Source organism: Phaethon aethereus, assembly GCF_964289735.1.
Source record: "Phaethon aethereus genome assembly, chromosome: 21".
Taxonomy (NCBI): Eukaryota; Metazoa; Chordata; class Aves; order Phaethontiformes; family Phaethontidae; genus Phaethon; species Phaethon aethereus.
Window position 1 is genome coordinate 5266359 of NC_138597.1, and position 16331 is coordinate 5282689.

The window sequence follows — 16331 nt, forward strand, 5'->3', positions numbered from 1 at the left end:
TGCTGTTGTGAAGTCATTAAAGTGCAATTTGTGATGGATGGAGAATGGTGTGCTAAAGAAACCCGTTTTACGAATAGTGTTGCAGGTAGAAATTTGACGCTTGGCTTTACAGGCTTTGGTTCAGGTGGTTACTATGGTTATGTGATAAAGCAGCAGGAAGTGACTTCTTGCCTTTTACAAGGCATAAGTGTTGGAGGGGATGCAGATGCTCCTCTCTGCTAACGGCTCCATTCCAGGCCACCCTTTCCGCACTGGTGCGGTCACTTAGGCCTCAGTTCAGCACGTGGTTGTGAGGTGCTGCTGAGCAGATATTTTGTTCTGTGAACATGGATTTAGTTTTCTAATTCAAGGAATTGTCTACTCTATTCACAGCTAGGTAGTATTTGAGCTACATGGGTTTATTCTGAGGAGGAGGGTCTAAGTAACCTTTTCCCGGTTCTGTTTTAGAAGCCCCTGATACTTAAGTTCTCACAGGAACGTTTTGGTGACAGTTGAAGTGGTTGCTTTTAGCTGATTGCTAGCTTTCATATTCTCTGGGGATGTAGACCACAGTTAGGTATGCTTGTCATCTGAAGAGTTTCTCCAGAAGGCGGCTTCTGCAGAAGTCAAGGTGACCTGCCTGACTTTGATACTTACATGCTGTGACCTCAACCTGAATTGTAAGCACCTAAAGGCCAGCAGTTTTTTCCAGTCTAGGTTGAAATCATGGATCTGAGAAATACCTTTGGCTTTGAATTCCTTCCACTGAATGTGGAATTTTAGTTACACTGATTAGCAGGCTTCATTTGAAACTAGTATATACTGATTATTTTATCACTGGGGGAAGTATTTACTACTGGGGAAAAGAGGTACTGCTCTGCTGTCATGGTTTTGCAGTTTAAAAGAAAAAATGTCCGTTCAGTTGGTAGTGCCTATAACGAGGACGCTGGAGGTGAACAGTTTTGCATCTGAGACACAGTGTACTAGTTTTCAGGTGTAATTCTTCTGGGACTAGTTGTTTTTAGAAACCTTGACATACTGCTGATATGGGACAAAATAGAGGGCTACTTTCAAATTTGTGCAGGCGATCTGAAAACAGAATTTAGGAAGATGAGGGAAAATACAGGAAAGGAAGATAGAGAAAAAATAATTTCACACTTTAAAATGAGTGGTAGAAAATCTATAACTATCTCCCAACTTGTTTCCTCTCTTGGTCCCACCACTGAGATGGAGAGGTACATCTTTGGGTGTAAGCAGAACACAAATCCTGTGGCCATGAAATGTGCCGACGTAGGAAGGCTTTTTATGGTGTGAAGGATTGGACTGTAACTTAAATGTTCATTTTCTTGCTTCATCAAAAAAAAAAAAAACAAACACCAAAACCAAACCCCTCAAAAAATCCCACCCAAAACCACAACTCTGAAATCTCAGCTTGTCACCTGACTACTTCAGACTATGATTTCTTGCCTGTGAAATGAAGATACCGGTATTTTACTGGAATACTAGTATCGTGTAGTGTTGCTGGGTATGACTGTGCTTGTAGTAAAAAGCAGCAAGCCCAGACCTGCATGATTGCAACAAGCGGTGCAGAATTTGGGGAGAGGTGCTAACTGCATTTGAAGCTTGGTTTGCCAGCCAAGTTGCTTTGATCCTGGCAAAACATCAGTTATCTGAAATTAATGCAGATGGGTACTGTACCCCTCACTCTCTCTCATTAGAACAGGATATTATACTGCTGCCACGTTTAAAATGAGATGCACAACCGTGTAATTCTGGCATGTATCGCTGAAGTGCTATAGATTTGAAATGCCTGGCCTTTTTCCAGCTTGGTTGATGGAGCTACTAAGACTCTGCGCTTTTGATAGTCCTGAGGTATTTCTGCTAAATAGCTGCTAAATTTCTTTTAAATTGATCTGTGAGTTAACTCTCAGTGGTGAGGTAATTCCTGAGCACAGGTTGGGTTTCAAATGAGTAGTGAAAGGTTTCTTTTTTCTTTCAGGAGGAAGATGTTTTATTGCTATAAACGATGACATCCTTAGGAATGCTCTTTGTGGAGCATAAGGACTAGAAAATGTTTGTCTTGAACAACATTTAGATTTTACCAGACATGAAGCAGAGTGTTAGTTACGTTTTGAAACGTGTTATACAACTTAGACTCTGGAATTGTTCTGTAGAAATATAAATAGGTTCATGGAGAATCATTTGTAGAATAGCTGGTGGTGTTTTGTGTCTTCTATCTTTTGAATAGCAGTTTCCTATCTGAATATAAAAGGAGAACACAGTGACTGTCCTTTAAATATTTGTCTGGCTTTGGGAGTAGCATTGCCTTCTAGCAAGCTGTGTGTGAATTTTCTGATTTCTAAAGCCATTATCATTAATCAGGCACTTTGTTCCCATCATTGCTGTAATTTTATTCTGAGGCAGTGCTTTTGTTGCTGTTATTGCCAAGACTGTTTTTAATACAACAGACCTTATTTTACAGCAACCCTGTAGAGTCCAGTTGTCAAAAGCAAACAAAAATAATTACTCAGTTTCTGTCATGTCAAATGTAACTTGAGAAAGCCCAGTCCTTCCCTGAGGTAAACCTAATTTAGCTTGCTGCATTTCATCTGTGATTGGTTGCCTTGGTTTTCTTCACAATTAGAAGAGAAAATATGTTAGTGCTAGGTTCTTAATAGCACGTTAACCACAAAAGATCTGATTAGTTTCCTGTCTTATTTTGATCTGGTTCATAGGTTGTGATCTGGTCACTTCTATTAACGAAATTCAGAATGGTCTTATATGGCTTTCTTTTGTTTTTCTAGCAAAATGTCTATTCAAATCAAAGTTAATTTTTATGCAGTTAATTCCCTTATTCATCATCATAAAGCATCTAGTTTCTATTTTTAGATCACACTTGGAATAAATTATGTGTTATGTAAATGAAGTGGTAGTGCTTTCTAAGCTTAAGTTGTTTTTTAATTTATCCTGTTTTTATGTTCTTTCTTGGAGGTACAGAAGTTAATTTCCATTATTTTAAAATCTTCTTTTTTTAAAGATTGCGTATATATTGAAAGTCGCCGGCCGAATACCCCGTATTTCATCTGCAGCATTCAAGACTTCAAACTGGTAAGGAAAATTTTCACATCTCCTCCTACTTTTCCCTGCCCCATTCTCCAGTGAGATGGCACTATTTCTTAGTCTGTGTCTCTTCCTGTAGCTCTTTGCTCCTTCTGAGTAAATCTTTAGCTCCTGAAATAGTACCTGTTTTGCTATTAAGACAGCGATCTATCATCCTTGGTATAGACTTAGTTAATTGGGCTGTGGAGTTCAAATTGTGGTATACGTCATTATAAGGTTTTGTGATCGACAGGAATATTAACTTCAAGTGTTTTTGGGAAATTGTGGTTCAGTAAGTTAAGGTTTTCCTGGGAAGTTAAATTTGGCTGTGCCTTTACTTCTAGCTTTATATAGCACAGCTGTGTAAACGGAAGCGTGTGGGCTGACTTGTGGTAGCCTGTGTATCTCAGCCCATCGGTGGACTGACAGTTGAGGATGCAAAGAGAGACTAGGCCAATATGACAAGTTTGATTTGGAAAAATATAACGTTTAATGCTTTAGCACTTCTTTAAAAATGAAAGTCAAGGACCTGTGCAAGAATAGATTAGTTGGAGTTGTGGTTTGCTCCTTTTTATCTGAACTTGTATGCTTAAAAGGTTAAACATGTTCCTTCCCAGTATGCTGTAGCTGCACAGAAAACCGCTTGCTGCTTATGCAGTGCAGAGCAGGAAGCTGCTGCCTGTTCAACCCGAAGGGCACCTATGCTTGTTTTAGACTTTGCAGTGCTCTGGGTAGTGTAAGCAGGATATTTGGAAAAGGCAACTAACTTACCGCTGATGATCCTGCTGGTTTTAGTTTATGGAATTTCTGAATACATAATAAACTGTCCTCCTTATCAGTGTATAGTCTACAGACATAGGCCATCGACTATCTGTTGCTATCAGAATGTATCTTCGTTTTCTAAGCTTTCTTACTCAAGTCTTCCATTTTACCCCTTACGAGTTCATTTTGTGAGACCACAGTGAAGGAGAAGACGCAGACTTTCTTCAACATCGATGTCCGTGGTAGTGCTTGGCACTTGTGAGTGTGCCCTCTCTCTGCCGCCCCATTCCCTCCTTTTTTTTTTTTTTTTGTTTTGTGTTCTTGGATTTGTAGTTAACAGGTTCTAGCAATGGGTTAAGCCACAGTTGTGCTACTCTTGCAGATTAGCAGGTGCTTTTGTGTCTGACTGGAATTACAATGTGATAGTTGCTGTTCTGGGCAGTAAGTTCCTGCTGAGTTGCATTAATTGCTCAGGATATTAACAACAAAAGCTGAAGCTTCTGTTGTCAACATTGGTCTTGTACAACACTTTAAAGTGGTTTGAAAAACTATGTGGGAAGTGTATTGCAGTATGTTTTAGTACCTTTAAATTTTGAGTGGTTTCTCTTTTCTCATGTTTTCAATATGCAAAGCATATGACATCAGGGTTGCTGGCAATTTTGCATATTTTTTTCACACGGAAATAGTATCATTGTTTTATGTTTACTTTTGCCTGCTCTGAATTCTTTAATTTCTCTGCTAGATTTTTTTTTTCCTTCCTGACATAATACATAAAAGGGACTTGTAAAAATGACAAAACCGAAAAACCCCCTTGATGCTGATAATGCTAGCAAAACTGAATCTTCAGCGTGCTTGTCACTGTTGATTTTACTGTTAGGGGAAAGGAAAGATGTACAGTGGAAAGGACACTTGATTTCTCTTCTAGTGCAAGGTACCAACAGGAAAACAGTCATGTTTTGCCTTCAGCTAAACATGCCAAGTGAACCAGGGAAGTTAAAGTCAACAGCTTTGAGATGTCGCCATCTAATTAAGCACATTATCATGTTGGTTGTCATAAACTAAAAGTTTTTGGCTGAGTGTATGAGTCTTACCCTGTACTTCCTGTTGTTCTAGGTGCAGTTCAGGCATAGGAGTTGATGGTCGTGGGTTTTTAATAGTAAAAACAAGGAATGTAAGTTTGCATTTAAAAAATAAAAGGAGGAAGGAGTTAAAAATGACAAAGCGCATGGTGTCTGACGTACACCTGTGCTGTCTTGCTGGGTAAGAGGTGCTGAGGGTCATTCTGGGGATGAGGCTAGAGTACCATTTGGTTTCATTCTTGAGGTAAACTGAAGTTTAACTTGCTTTTTCCAGTAAGATCTTAAATCATAATTAGATATGATTTCGTTTGTTGTGGAACTAGAAACTGCTCCTATGAAGTCTGGTAGTTTCTTCTAGTTAGTGTTCACGCTTCCTTCATTTGACAGACATGGCAGGAGGCCAGGAAAGCAGAGGCAAGTACTGAAGTGTAGGGTGGTGTATTCCCTAAAAATGGGCTTACTCCCTTTCATGTTACTCAAGTTGTATCATAAACAGCATCTTTGTGGTTAGAACTGTTTTGCCAGCTTCACTCTTACAAATATCAGAGTGGAAAATGGTATGAGTTTACTTTCTAACTTGATGAAGTTATACTACTCCAGAAGCAGAAATAAGTTCAGAGCAGTTTTGTATTCTACTGTCTGGATCTTGTGGCTTGCAGAAACCAGTAATTGTTTTCCTATGCATGCTCTTTGCAGTTCCAGCAAGTTTGGCTGGGAAAATGGCATACTTTGCATTAGCTAATACTTCCATCACAAGTTTCTTTTCAGTTCTACTAAAAATTATACTAGAGGAACAGCTCTTTCTCTTTCCTGAAGAACAATTGCAATTCACCAATGGCCAGAAAGTCCTTGTGATGAAGCTTTACTTACTGCTAATCTCTTTGTATATCTGTCTCTGTTGCCCCCCTCAGTTTTGTTGCTGTGTGTTGCTTCACATGAAGCAGAGCTGTGGTGCTGCAGAGACTGGTCATTCCCTTTTGTGAGTTGTACTTGTTCTTGTGTTAGGATAAGCTGATATTGGGAGGAGAAGCAGCAGATTTGGTTCCCAAGCGTTGAGGGTAACTGGAGGAGCATAGCTAGCTTTCCAGGTCTGTCTCCAGAGTCAAAAAATCAAATGGTGCATTAAGGCTGGCCATGTGGGAAGAAGTTACTTGATGTGGTTTAACTATGTTAGAAACTGTCATGAGTAACTTTTATCCTCTTGTCTTTACTATGTTTACTATCTTTACCACTTCTCTGTGGTACTGGATTCCTTCAAGCTTTCTGGGATTCATGTAAATAACTTTGTGGAATTGAGAAGTAAAATATGATTAACTATGATACGTTCTGTTTAGGGAAACTGTCAACAAGAAGTGGCACTTGAAGTAATTATGTCCTTCCTGGTCTGCCATTGCTTCAGTACTTCCATAACATGGGTTTCACTGGAAGATTAATATCATCTTTCAAAATCACTTCCAATAACTTGCTGATAGTCTGATATGTCTCTCCCCAAGGGGGAGAGAGCTAAATAACCCCAGCACCAAAGGTATGATAGGAGTACTGCTCTGCTACGCAAACTTCCTGGTGTGCCTTTAAGAAATGCACTGAATATTCCTGCCGCTGAGAAATGGCTTTGAAAAAGCATTGATTTGAAACCTGTGAGAGCCTTGTAGAATGCTGCTAGGGAATAAAGATGGTGACAGAAGGGACTTCACCTGTTTTTCTATTGCTTGTCCTTTCGTCCTCTAATGCTAGTAATGAGTCTGGAAAATCATCTGTAGTTCAAACTTGCTATTTAGCATCTACTTGGTATAGTGTACTTCAGACTTTGAGAGGGAAAAATGCACACTCAATTCCTGGTCAAACTTCATAGTTTGTTATGCCTAATTCTCTGTGATACTTGGAGGGAATTGTGTTAATCGAATGATATCCCCCCAGCCCCAATGTCTGGTGTCCATAGTTCTGGTTGTTTTTTGGATGAGGTTTTCTTGATTCTTTTTTTTAAATAATGTTTCAGTACACAAGGATGCCCAGTAAGGTTTGGAAATGATGAAAAAAAGCTATCTGTTAGTCTTAAATAGGAATGCTTATCAACTTTCCTTTCTCCCATAGATGTCTGAATACAAGTGGTAACTCCCATTTGTTGGAGTGCTAAGAAATTTTGTCTGACTAATGATATGTGTAGAATATTCTTAGTGAGGAAGCAATCAGGAATAATTTTTCCTTCTTTAAAAGCTATTTATGGCTTAAAAGCATGAAGACTACAGTGGGGTTGCTTGCATATTGTGAGTTCTCTAATGTTGCGATGGCTTTTATAAGGTCTTCCTTTTAGTTTAGTTTAACTAAACTCATGTTGTTAGAGCTTCGGTCCTAACGCTTTACTGCTCAGTTCTGTTCTGCTTTGAGTTTAGATTTATCTTATGCTTTCGGAGGCTTAGACCAGCTTTGGGAAATCTTTTGTCGTACTGTAAATGCACATTTTGAGTAATTTCGGAAGGATTGCTTGCGGACATACTGAGCTTTATATCTTCCGCTGAATTCAGCTGACGGGGAGGGTACTCAGCAGCCAGAGGAACAAAGCCAGGAGTTTCCAAGTGTATTGCCTGGTCTGATAACGTTGTGACTAAGTTGCTTGTCTTTAAACTTGAGCTTGTACGAATAGGAGGAGGTTTTTCCATTGGCAGAGGTATGGTAAATGTGAATGGAAGATACCTTAGTAGCTTGTGGCAGCTTAAGTTCTCTGATGTGTTGCTCCAGTGTGTTCTCATTTTAGAATTACTGCATAGCTGAGACTCATTTTAATGGTGAATATTTAAGAAACTAGTCAAATTAACTTTCTTATTGTTCAGAATGATGTGTGGTATGAAAGATACCACAGGGAAAAACTTACTGTGTGCCTTTAAGGAAGTTTTCGTTTGTGTCTGTTTTTTTCAGTGGAAGATACCTCAGCAAGTACAAACACACTTCTCTTTACTTGCCACAAAATGGCAATTGATGTGGAACACCTACACCTGCTAAACACATACTGTTCCTTTCTGGTGTAGTATTATTTTTAGAATCAGAAGTAGTGCAGTGCTTGTTTAGGACCCAAGCGAAGGGCTGGGAATCAAGAGTGAGGCAACAGTGAGTATTTTAAAGGCATAGATAGTGTCTTGAATCTCTTTGGTTGTTTTCATCTGTCTGAACTTTGCTTAAAAAAAGCAGATGGATGATATGCAGAAGCTGGGAGTGAGAGAAGACTCACACATTTTGCTGCTGGCTGCGTGCTGAGATCTGAGCAGGTTCAAAAACCGGCTGCCTGTTGTAGGAGCCTTTTAGGTTCAAAATTTGGTAAGATTTCAGGGTGGATGAGGGAAGGGATAGTGGGGAAAACATGCAGGTATTTTTCTTTCTCTCCATTTTTCAACAAATTAGAAGTGCAGTGTTGGTCCAATTTATCTGTTGAATCAGATGCTTCCTTATACCATTAAAAAAAGTACTGTTTTTAATAAGTCATATTGTTCAGCTTTTGCCTTATCTGTTTTGTCTTCACATAATCAAGAATTTTGCTGCAATTTCTACAGTGGCCACTAGCTGGGGTTTGTTAAATTGATAATAAATTTTAGTTATGGCATTAATTTTGATAAACTTTCTCTTTTCATTATGTTTGATAAACTCTCTAGAACTGATGACCAGTATCTATTAGATATGTCGATAGAGAGGCACAGTGATCTTTTCACTGGCAATTGGGAGCCCTTTGATAAACCATCTCAACTGTGTGCGTAAGGCATTCTATAGGAACTCCGTCAGTCTTCAGGCAGTCAACAGAATTTAGCATAAAGGTAATTTTGTTGATGGTTCTTTAAAGGCAAAAAAAAAAAAAAGCTGCCAAACCCACTGTTGCCTGATCTGAACCAGATCTAGTTGGCAAAGCTTCCTCTGTGCAGAGATCTATTAAATTCCACAGAGATGCACAGATCTTATACAGTGCAATAATAGAGCTGCTGCATTAAAAAAAAGACAGGCTTCCAAATAATGTCATTATGTTAACTTTTTTACCATACCAGATGTCTTCACTAATAGACTTTTTTTTTGTTAATTTAGTTTTTATTAAGATAACAGTGATTGCAATGTAATTTAAGTTTCTACCTGCAGATATTCAGGTATACATTTAGTTACGGGTATTGTCCACCGATGACAACAGAACCCTCAAGTGCTAAGAATGTGTGCATTTTCATTTATAAACCTGAGTTTATTTTTTTACTAGAAAGTATCTGTTGTTGCAGAAATCAAGCTAACTTGGTTAGTTAACCCATTTTTGTTGAAGGGAAACAGCAGGAATTTATGGAAAAGAATTGAAATACAGGAATGGAAAGTGTTTCCTTTGAATCTTGATTAGAAATGGATATTTCTTTTTCTTCCCCAGTTGCCTACAGAGCCAAGTTGCTTAAATAAAAATTACATGGCACTAGAGCAGACGTCTCCAAAGCAAAAAAGATGTGTGGTGCTTAAACTGAACGTTCGTTTTCTTTGTAATGGTGTGTTATGCTGTACTGCAGTGTGTAGTGTATTTGTGTTGCCTCTGTGCTTCTCCCCAGTAGAAAAACAAGATGCCCTTTTGTCTGAGCTGGATCACTAAGGGTACCTGTCCTTATCTAATGCTTCTGGCTTTCTCTGAAGGCAGCAGTTTTGTTGTGAAGTGCTATATCGAAGATGTAAAAATACAGAATAATGTTTCAGTAGCTCTCATGCTATTTTGTTAGTTTATTGTCTTTTTTTTTTTGTTAGGACTTCTGCAGAACATTAAGAAGCGAGTTCTTTGGAAATCCCTCAAATGAGAAAATATTTACTATACTTTTAAATGTTGACTGCTAAGAGTACAGCTACTTTTTCCTCCCCTTAGAGAAAATAATGGGGTTGTGGGTCATGTGAAAGGGTGTAATATGCCATAAATGCTTTCCTTGTTTGCTTCACTTCACCAGTTTTGAATTACTGAACTTAATACATTTTAAAACTGAAATTGCCGTAGCTTATCAAAAGACTATGAGATGGTTGTCTGTACTTAGAAAAAACCCCCCAAAACAACCAAAAAAACCCCCCAAAACCAAACAACAAACCAAAACCAATTTACTAGATATCCCCCCCCGATTGGGTTATTTTGTGCTGTTTGTGACCTGGAACACTTCTTTTTAACCTTTCTTTAGTGCTAACTCATTTTGCTCTGGATTAATACTATCCTCTTTCAGGATTCAAGACCAGATTATCCTTAAGGACTTTGATTAGGAACAAACTGTGGTGAAGCAATGCTTAAATCCGGTTTTGGTTTATTGCCTTACATGTTTTTGTTGGTTATCAGTTGCTCCTCTTTCACTGGTGGTACTAAATATTAGCTCTCAGTTACTCTGTGGTTTAATGCTCTCCCTCCTTCCAAGCAGGAGCACATCAGGGCAGCTGAACAAGTGGTTGGGTTTAAGTGGTCTTCTGTAAATCTGGATTATGCAAGGTTATGATTAGCTTTAGAGCAACTTTTCTAACCTTGTTTTGTTCCTTGGGAAACACTTCTTTGCCCATTTGTTTTAAGCCTGTATTATCCATCTTACAATGTCTGTTACTTTAAAAATATTTTTTTTAATAAAGAACAGCGAAATATAATTGGGAGGATGTAATATGTGGATAAAGCTTGTGAAAGGGCATAATACTGTGGCGTTAATGCTTCATTGACATAACCTGACTATTGAACAAGGAGGAGGAAAATGGTGTTTGGTAGAGTAGTAGAACTGGGATCTGTTGGCATTTAATTCAGGGTTTGTTTACTGTTGGGTGTGGTGTGGGGGGGTCTTTTTTGTTTGTTTTGGAACAGTCTTACAACTTGGGGTTTAAATGACATTGACAAGTCAATAAAATGGAAGCAGTTAATGCTTAGGGGTGTGATTTTTATCTTGTAAGTTTTTCTGATTAGCTTTTTTTTCTGTGAGAAACCATTAAGGTTGTTTACATCAAGAGATGACTTGGGTACATCAGTCTGCTTTTAACTTAATTCTGCAATAGTACCACTGCATTTCTAACAATGCAGTTGTTTCAACAGTAGCATGCTGCTGACATAAATACAAAATTTTTTTAGTCATTGTAAAGTTATGAAAGCATACTTTCTGTTCACTTTAACTTGGCGTGAGTCAAAAATCTTAAACATCTCCAGACTTCACAAAATATTTCTTAAATATTTTTTGTTGCTACGAATACATTGATCAAAGCATACACAGTGCAATAATGATGACTGAGTCATCTTTTAGTTGGCAATGAAGAGGAAGTGAAGAGGGGTGAATTGTCTGCAGACATAAAGTTTTGAACTTTAATAGTTCTGGAATAAGTAGCTGGGAATCAAAGGTTCTTCACTTCCCCCCCCCCCCCCCCCCCTTTTTTTTTTTCGGAATTGATACTGTCTTCACTTATTTCATGTAGTCCTTCAGAAGTAAGCCTGACTTCAGTCACTTATCCTGTTATTGCGGTCTCTGAATTGAAGTCTAAGCTCTGCTAAGAATAAATCAAACCTGGCCAAAATCTCCTTGTTCTGAGTTTCTGGTAGAAGGATAGTATCTGGAATTTCTTGAGGAAATGGCTAAGGATATGCTCAGCCAATCGTGTTTTCTCTTGCACACACCAGTACGTTTTGCTGCTTCATTCCACTCAGTCCTCTATTCCCCCCGCCAAAGACAATAAGTCATTGTTTAATGTTTTTTTTTTTTAATTGAAGAAGGCTATGTTCTGAAAATGAAAACTGCTGAATTTCTTCTTGGATCAGACCATGTGAAGAAACAGATTTGGATTCATCAGACTGAGGATATAGCTTCATAGCTGTAGTTTTTTATTAAATAATGGTATTTAATGGTTTTCTATTGTAGTTGAAACCTTGACAGATTGTTTGCATTATAGTCAGTGTATTATAAAGAGTGAAGTTTCTCTTTAGCTCTCTATTAATGGTTAACAAGTCCTAAAATTCAGTCCATTCTCTTTATCTTAATTAAAACGTTGATTGCGATTATTTCCAGATGATGAAAATGGATGATTAAAACTTAGATGACTGACTTGTATGAGAAAATCCAATTAATATACAGAAACACAGTTAATACGCATGCACAGTGGTCACCGAGATGGCTTTTGATGCTCTTTTGCACAGGGCCCCAGTGAACTGGAAGGAAGCTTCTTCCAATCCTGCAGGCTGGAGAGCAAGGTGGTAGTATCTAGTGCTAGCTAATGGCTTACAACTAGTGTGAAATATTTAGGCAGACTGCAGGACGGATGCATAGGCGTATGTAGGCAAGGCTAACTAGCTTGAATAATTTGGCATTTGTATTCAGTGGGCCTACCAGAGAGGCATGACGAAGTGTTTTAGAAATTCTCAAGGACATAATTTATTAGGTATGGAAACCTACGCTGCTAAAGCCAAGGATCACCCTGCTGCCTATTCTTCCCAGGTGGTTTTCTGTTGAACACCTGGTGGCGTGGGCTCTGTCACCGGCCCAGCGCTGCCCTTTGTGAAGGTGTGTTAGTGATAACGTCAGCGTACCCATGCCACTGCGTTGGGTGACTGTCTTATAACATAGACACTCATGCACACACCCCCAGTTTACCCACGTAAACTAAACCGGCTTTAGGGAGAGCTCTGTAACATATCAGTGAGAAATCCAACAGGATATTCTTTTAAGTCCAATAGAATTTAAGCAAACATTTCTCTCTCTGCAGAGAAGCACAAGACACGGACACTTTGTACCAAGCTCTTCATCTGTCTAGTGGGGCGAACTGCTTCCTCAGGAGACCGTAGCAGCTGCTTTAGTGGGTTGTGACCAAAAGAAACCTACAGATCTTGGTGACAAGATCGTTTTATTGCAATAAAATGTTTCTTTTCCCCTTAAATAACTAGCTGTTGACTTAAATATATGACACAACAGTAGTAATTGCATTTCAAATATGAATGTTAATTATATAATGCATCTAAAACCACGCGTATCCAGCTTTGATTACTTGTCTCAATTTAAATATCAAAAGTAGTAAACAGCCATGTCTATTGGATATATGTTTATCAGAGATCGGTAGTAAAATAAGAATACTGAATATTAGTGTTTTGGGAGAAAAACAAAGCACAGTGTAGAACTTAGACCTAAGTTTTAACTTCCATCCCAAGTAAGAGCATACTGATTTGAAAACATAGTCACAGAACATTATGCTTATAAGTATATTGAATATAAAGTTCTGACTGATTTACTGAAACTGAGGCAATTCCAGCTTAACTTTGAAGTTGAAGGGGAAGACACATCCAAAATGAAGGAGAAAACAATGCTGTTGTCCAAGAAGTTTATATGCTTTTTCTCTGCAATAACAAGTAGATGTTAAGTGAGCAGCTAAGTAAACAAGAACAACAAAACCAAAGGGCGATAACTGACAGCCAAAGAAACACATAGCTGCTGGTAGTAACAGGATATCTCTGACCATGACACAAGGTAATTTATACAAATATAATACACTTCACAAATCTGCCTGCTAATCCTGTTGTTTAAACCTTTCTTGGTATGAATTTCCAATGTTTGATAATTTCCTTTTTAAGGTTTTTCTTTTTTCTAGAGAGAGTCAGAACCCAACTATCAAATGGATTTCAGCAGCATGCTTCTGATTTATCGTATTTGGGCTTAATTTGATGTTACATTTAAAATGCTAATGGGCTACACTTTGAATCTGAGCATCAGAGAGAAACTTCAAAATGTAAAAACGGTGAATTTGCCATATAAAAGAAAACATTATTAGTTGTGATGCAGTTGCCCTTTGTGCCTGGATGTTTACTTGATTGAAGCGTCGTGACGGTGATGCTTTCTCCTTGAAGCCTGATTTGAATGGAGTATACAGCTGGATTGCCCCAGGGCCTTGTAACAATTTATAGTCTGGATGGAAAGGCAGGAGTGCATAAAAAGACAGTTGTGAAATGCCGCTCGTGCCCTGTAATAGAAAATCTGTGTATGATGACCTTGTCTGTATGGGCCTGTGGGATCACTTTACTGTGATCCAAAGGATTATAAAATGGCAAGTATTGCATCTCACCTGGAATAAAGAGGAAAAATTTAAAGAAGCCTCTTTTTCTAAATTATGCAGTATATGCTTCCTCTCCTTTGCATTTTTCCTGCATACGGCCTTGCATTTTAGCAAATGTTAAAATCATGTCTGTTACTCTCTGCACTTTTACTGGAGCTAGTGTTTTTGAATGCAAATATCTGGTTGAGGTTTCTGTAGCCACAAGCAATTTATGTATTTAAAAGCCTCATTCTGTTTGTAGATGAATTGATGTTCTGTTCCTGAACTGCAGCTGAATTAATTTGTGGCTAATTTTTCCTGGCTGGTTATGAGGCAGCGTGACCTTTCCTTTTTGGTGTGGAAAAAATGCTGATTAATATAGATTCTTGCTTCTCCAGATTCATCTCCCCTTCTAGAGCCAAGAAAAGGCTGAAAGATTTTCTTTCTACTCAAAACCTTTGCTGGAACTGCTGTCCCATGATTGCTCAATTCTGCCTTCAGTATGGTTAAGTTTGCTATTAAGGTACGGAGCAGACTTGCTAATAAGAGATAGACGAATGAGACATTTGAAGGAGTGCTGAATTATTTAAAATAAAAAATTTAGTCTGCAAATGAGATTGGCTTTTATGTCTAATGTGAAGCAGGTTGAAATGCTGCTGTGATTACAGTGGGGCACGCGTGGGGTGGGAGATTAGTATGAAAATGTGGATATAAGGGGCTTTGAACAAAATAGCAAGGAATGATGAAGAATCAGAGGTGACAGTGTAAGGATTGCATGGCAGGAGCTGCACAGTGATTAAATTCACTGGTGCTGTCATTGAGCCGTAAGGCTGAAGATAACATTCTCTCCCTGTGCTGAAAACAAGAATCAATACAAACTCCTTGACAGGGGCTAAATTATTAAATAGAGCCTTTCTTACAATGTTTCATTATCTGGGATTTACCTCAGCTGGTGATTTGTCAGCAGTGCAGGGAGATTTGCTGGGCATTTTGTATTAAAATCATTCCAGATGCGTATGAATCCATTTTGATAATTCCCTTCCTTTTTACAATCCTTCTCTGAATTTTTTTTTTTTCCCCCCTGGTGTTTACCTTTGCCCGGATGACACTTTGAATTTTCACACTGATACTAAGTTGTGGTACACAGTAGGGTTTGGGCTTGTCACATAGATTAAAAAAAAAAAAAAAAAATTTAGTAATTATTTTTGTAGTAACAGACTGTCCAAGTGCTGAGTTGATTTGCTTGCTTTTGGCATATTAAATTAGCAAGGTATTTGAAATGTTTTTCAGATGAGAGTTCAGAGTGAGACTGCTCTGTGGATTTATGGGTATTGGAGTTTCACTGAACTTAGTTGAAAAATATAGCAACATTCTTTTTATTTTGTTGTATATCTTCTGAAGGCAGGAGCAGAAACCATCCATTCTGAAGTAGCTAAACCAGCATATTTTGCATTCCCAAGTGCACAGGGCTGTGTGAAGACTCTATTCAGACCTGTTTGATGCTGGTAGAGATCTGTAATTTCATTAGTGGCATTATTTTGTTTAGTAAAGAATGTTTAGCATTTTTGTGGGTTTCTTTGGTTTTTGTTTTTCTGAGTAGCTTTGATAGTGTAATGCACCAATACAACTAAACTAATGTACACAGACGTATAATATTATGTCACAATTGCATCATTGTCTTTTGGAAAGAGAGAATATTCGTATTTGGGGGTTTAAAACAGATTGTAGCATTGTTAAGAATAAGGATTAAACAGCTGGAAGTTAAGACTATATGCATGTATTTTAGGGCTCAACTCCCAGATCTTTACAATTGAAATCCAGACCTTACAGCTTGGAGGCTACATTCAGGGGGAACGACGGGGGACGACAGGCGGATGACGACACAGAAAAATCCATAGGGTTTTTTTGTTCGGTTGGCTTTTTTTTATGTGATTACCTTGTTTGTTTTTGCACCGCTTGGCATTCAGAGGGCCAGCAATTGGAATTTTCAGTGCTGGCTTCTTGCCACATGAAAAAGGAAAGCCTGTCTGGAGGCTATTGAGGGTTCGCCCCCAACAAAGGCTCTGTGAGTAGCTGCTGAAGCCCCTCCTGCAACAGCAGAGCTGTCTGAACATCCTGCACCGCTCCCGGTGGCGAGATGCTTGTCTGCGTGTGTGCACCGCGTTACGTATGTGCTCCAGAAGAGAGAACATGGCGGACAGTGCCTTAATGCGAGCTGATGATGCTTGTCAGCTTGTTTTAAATCAGAAAATTGCTCCCATTCATTGTAAAAATGTCTTATTTTGAGAGCCAGCTTCTGTATAAAACTAGAAAAGGGAATTCTAAGAATTGCAGGGGGACAAAAATAGGACTGAATGTGAAATCCCATGCTCATTTTGCAAAATTGCTATTGTGATG

At 38.5% G+C, this 16331-nt stretch overlaps 1 protein-coding gene across 1 annotated transcript in view; it reads left to right on the forward strand.

Annotated features, from left to right (window-relative positions):
- RERE (arginine-glutamic acid dipeptide repeats) overlaps nucleotides 1-16331 on the forward strand; it is a gene marked incomplete at its 3' end in the record, with an annotated part of 176956 nt that overhangs the window by 17752 nt on the left and 142873 nt on the right. The window contains exon 2 of the mRNA XM_082009482.1: nucleotides 3017-3087. Within this exon, the coding sequence (XP_081865608.1) occupies nucleotides 3017-3087 (71 nt within the window). The remainder of the gene's footprint in view (nucleotides 1-3016; nucleotides 3088-16331) is intronic.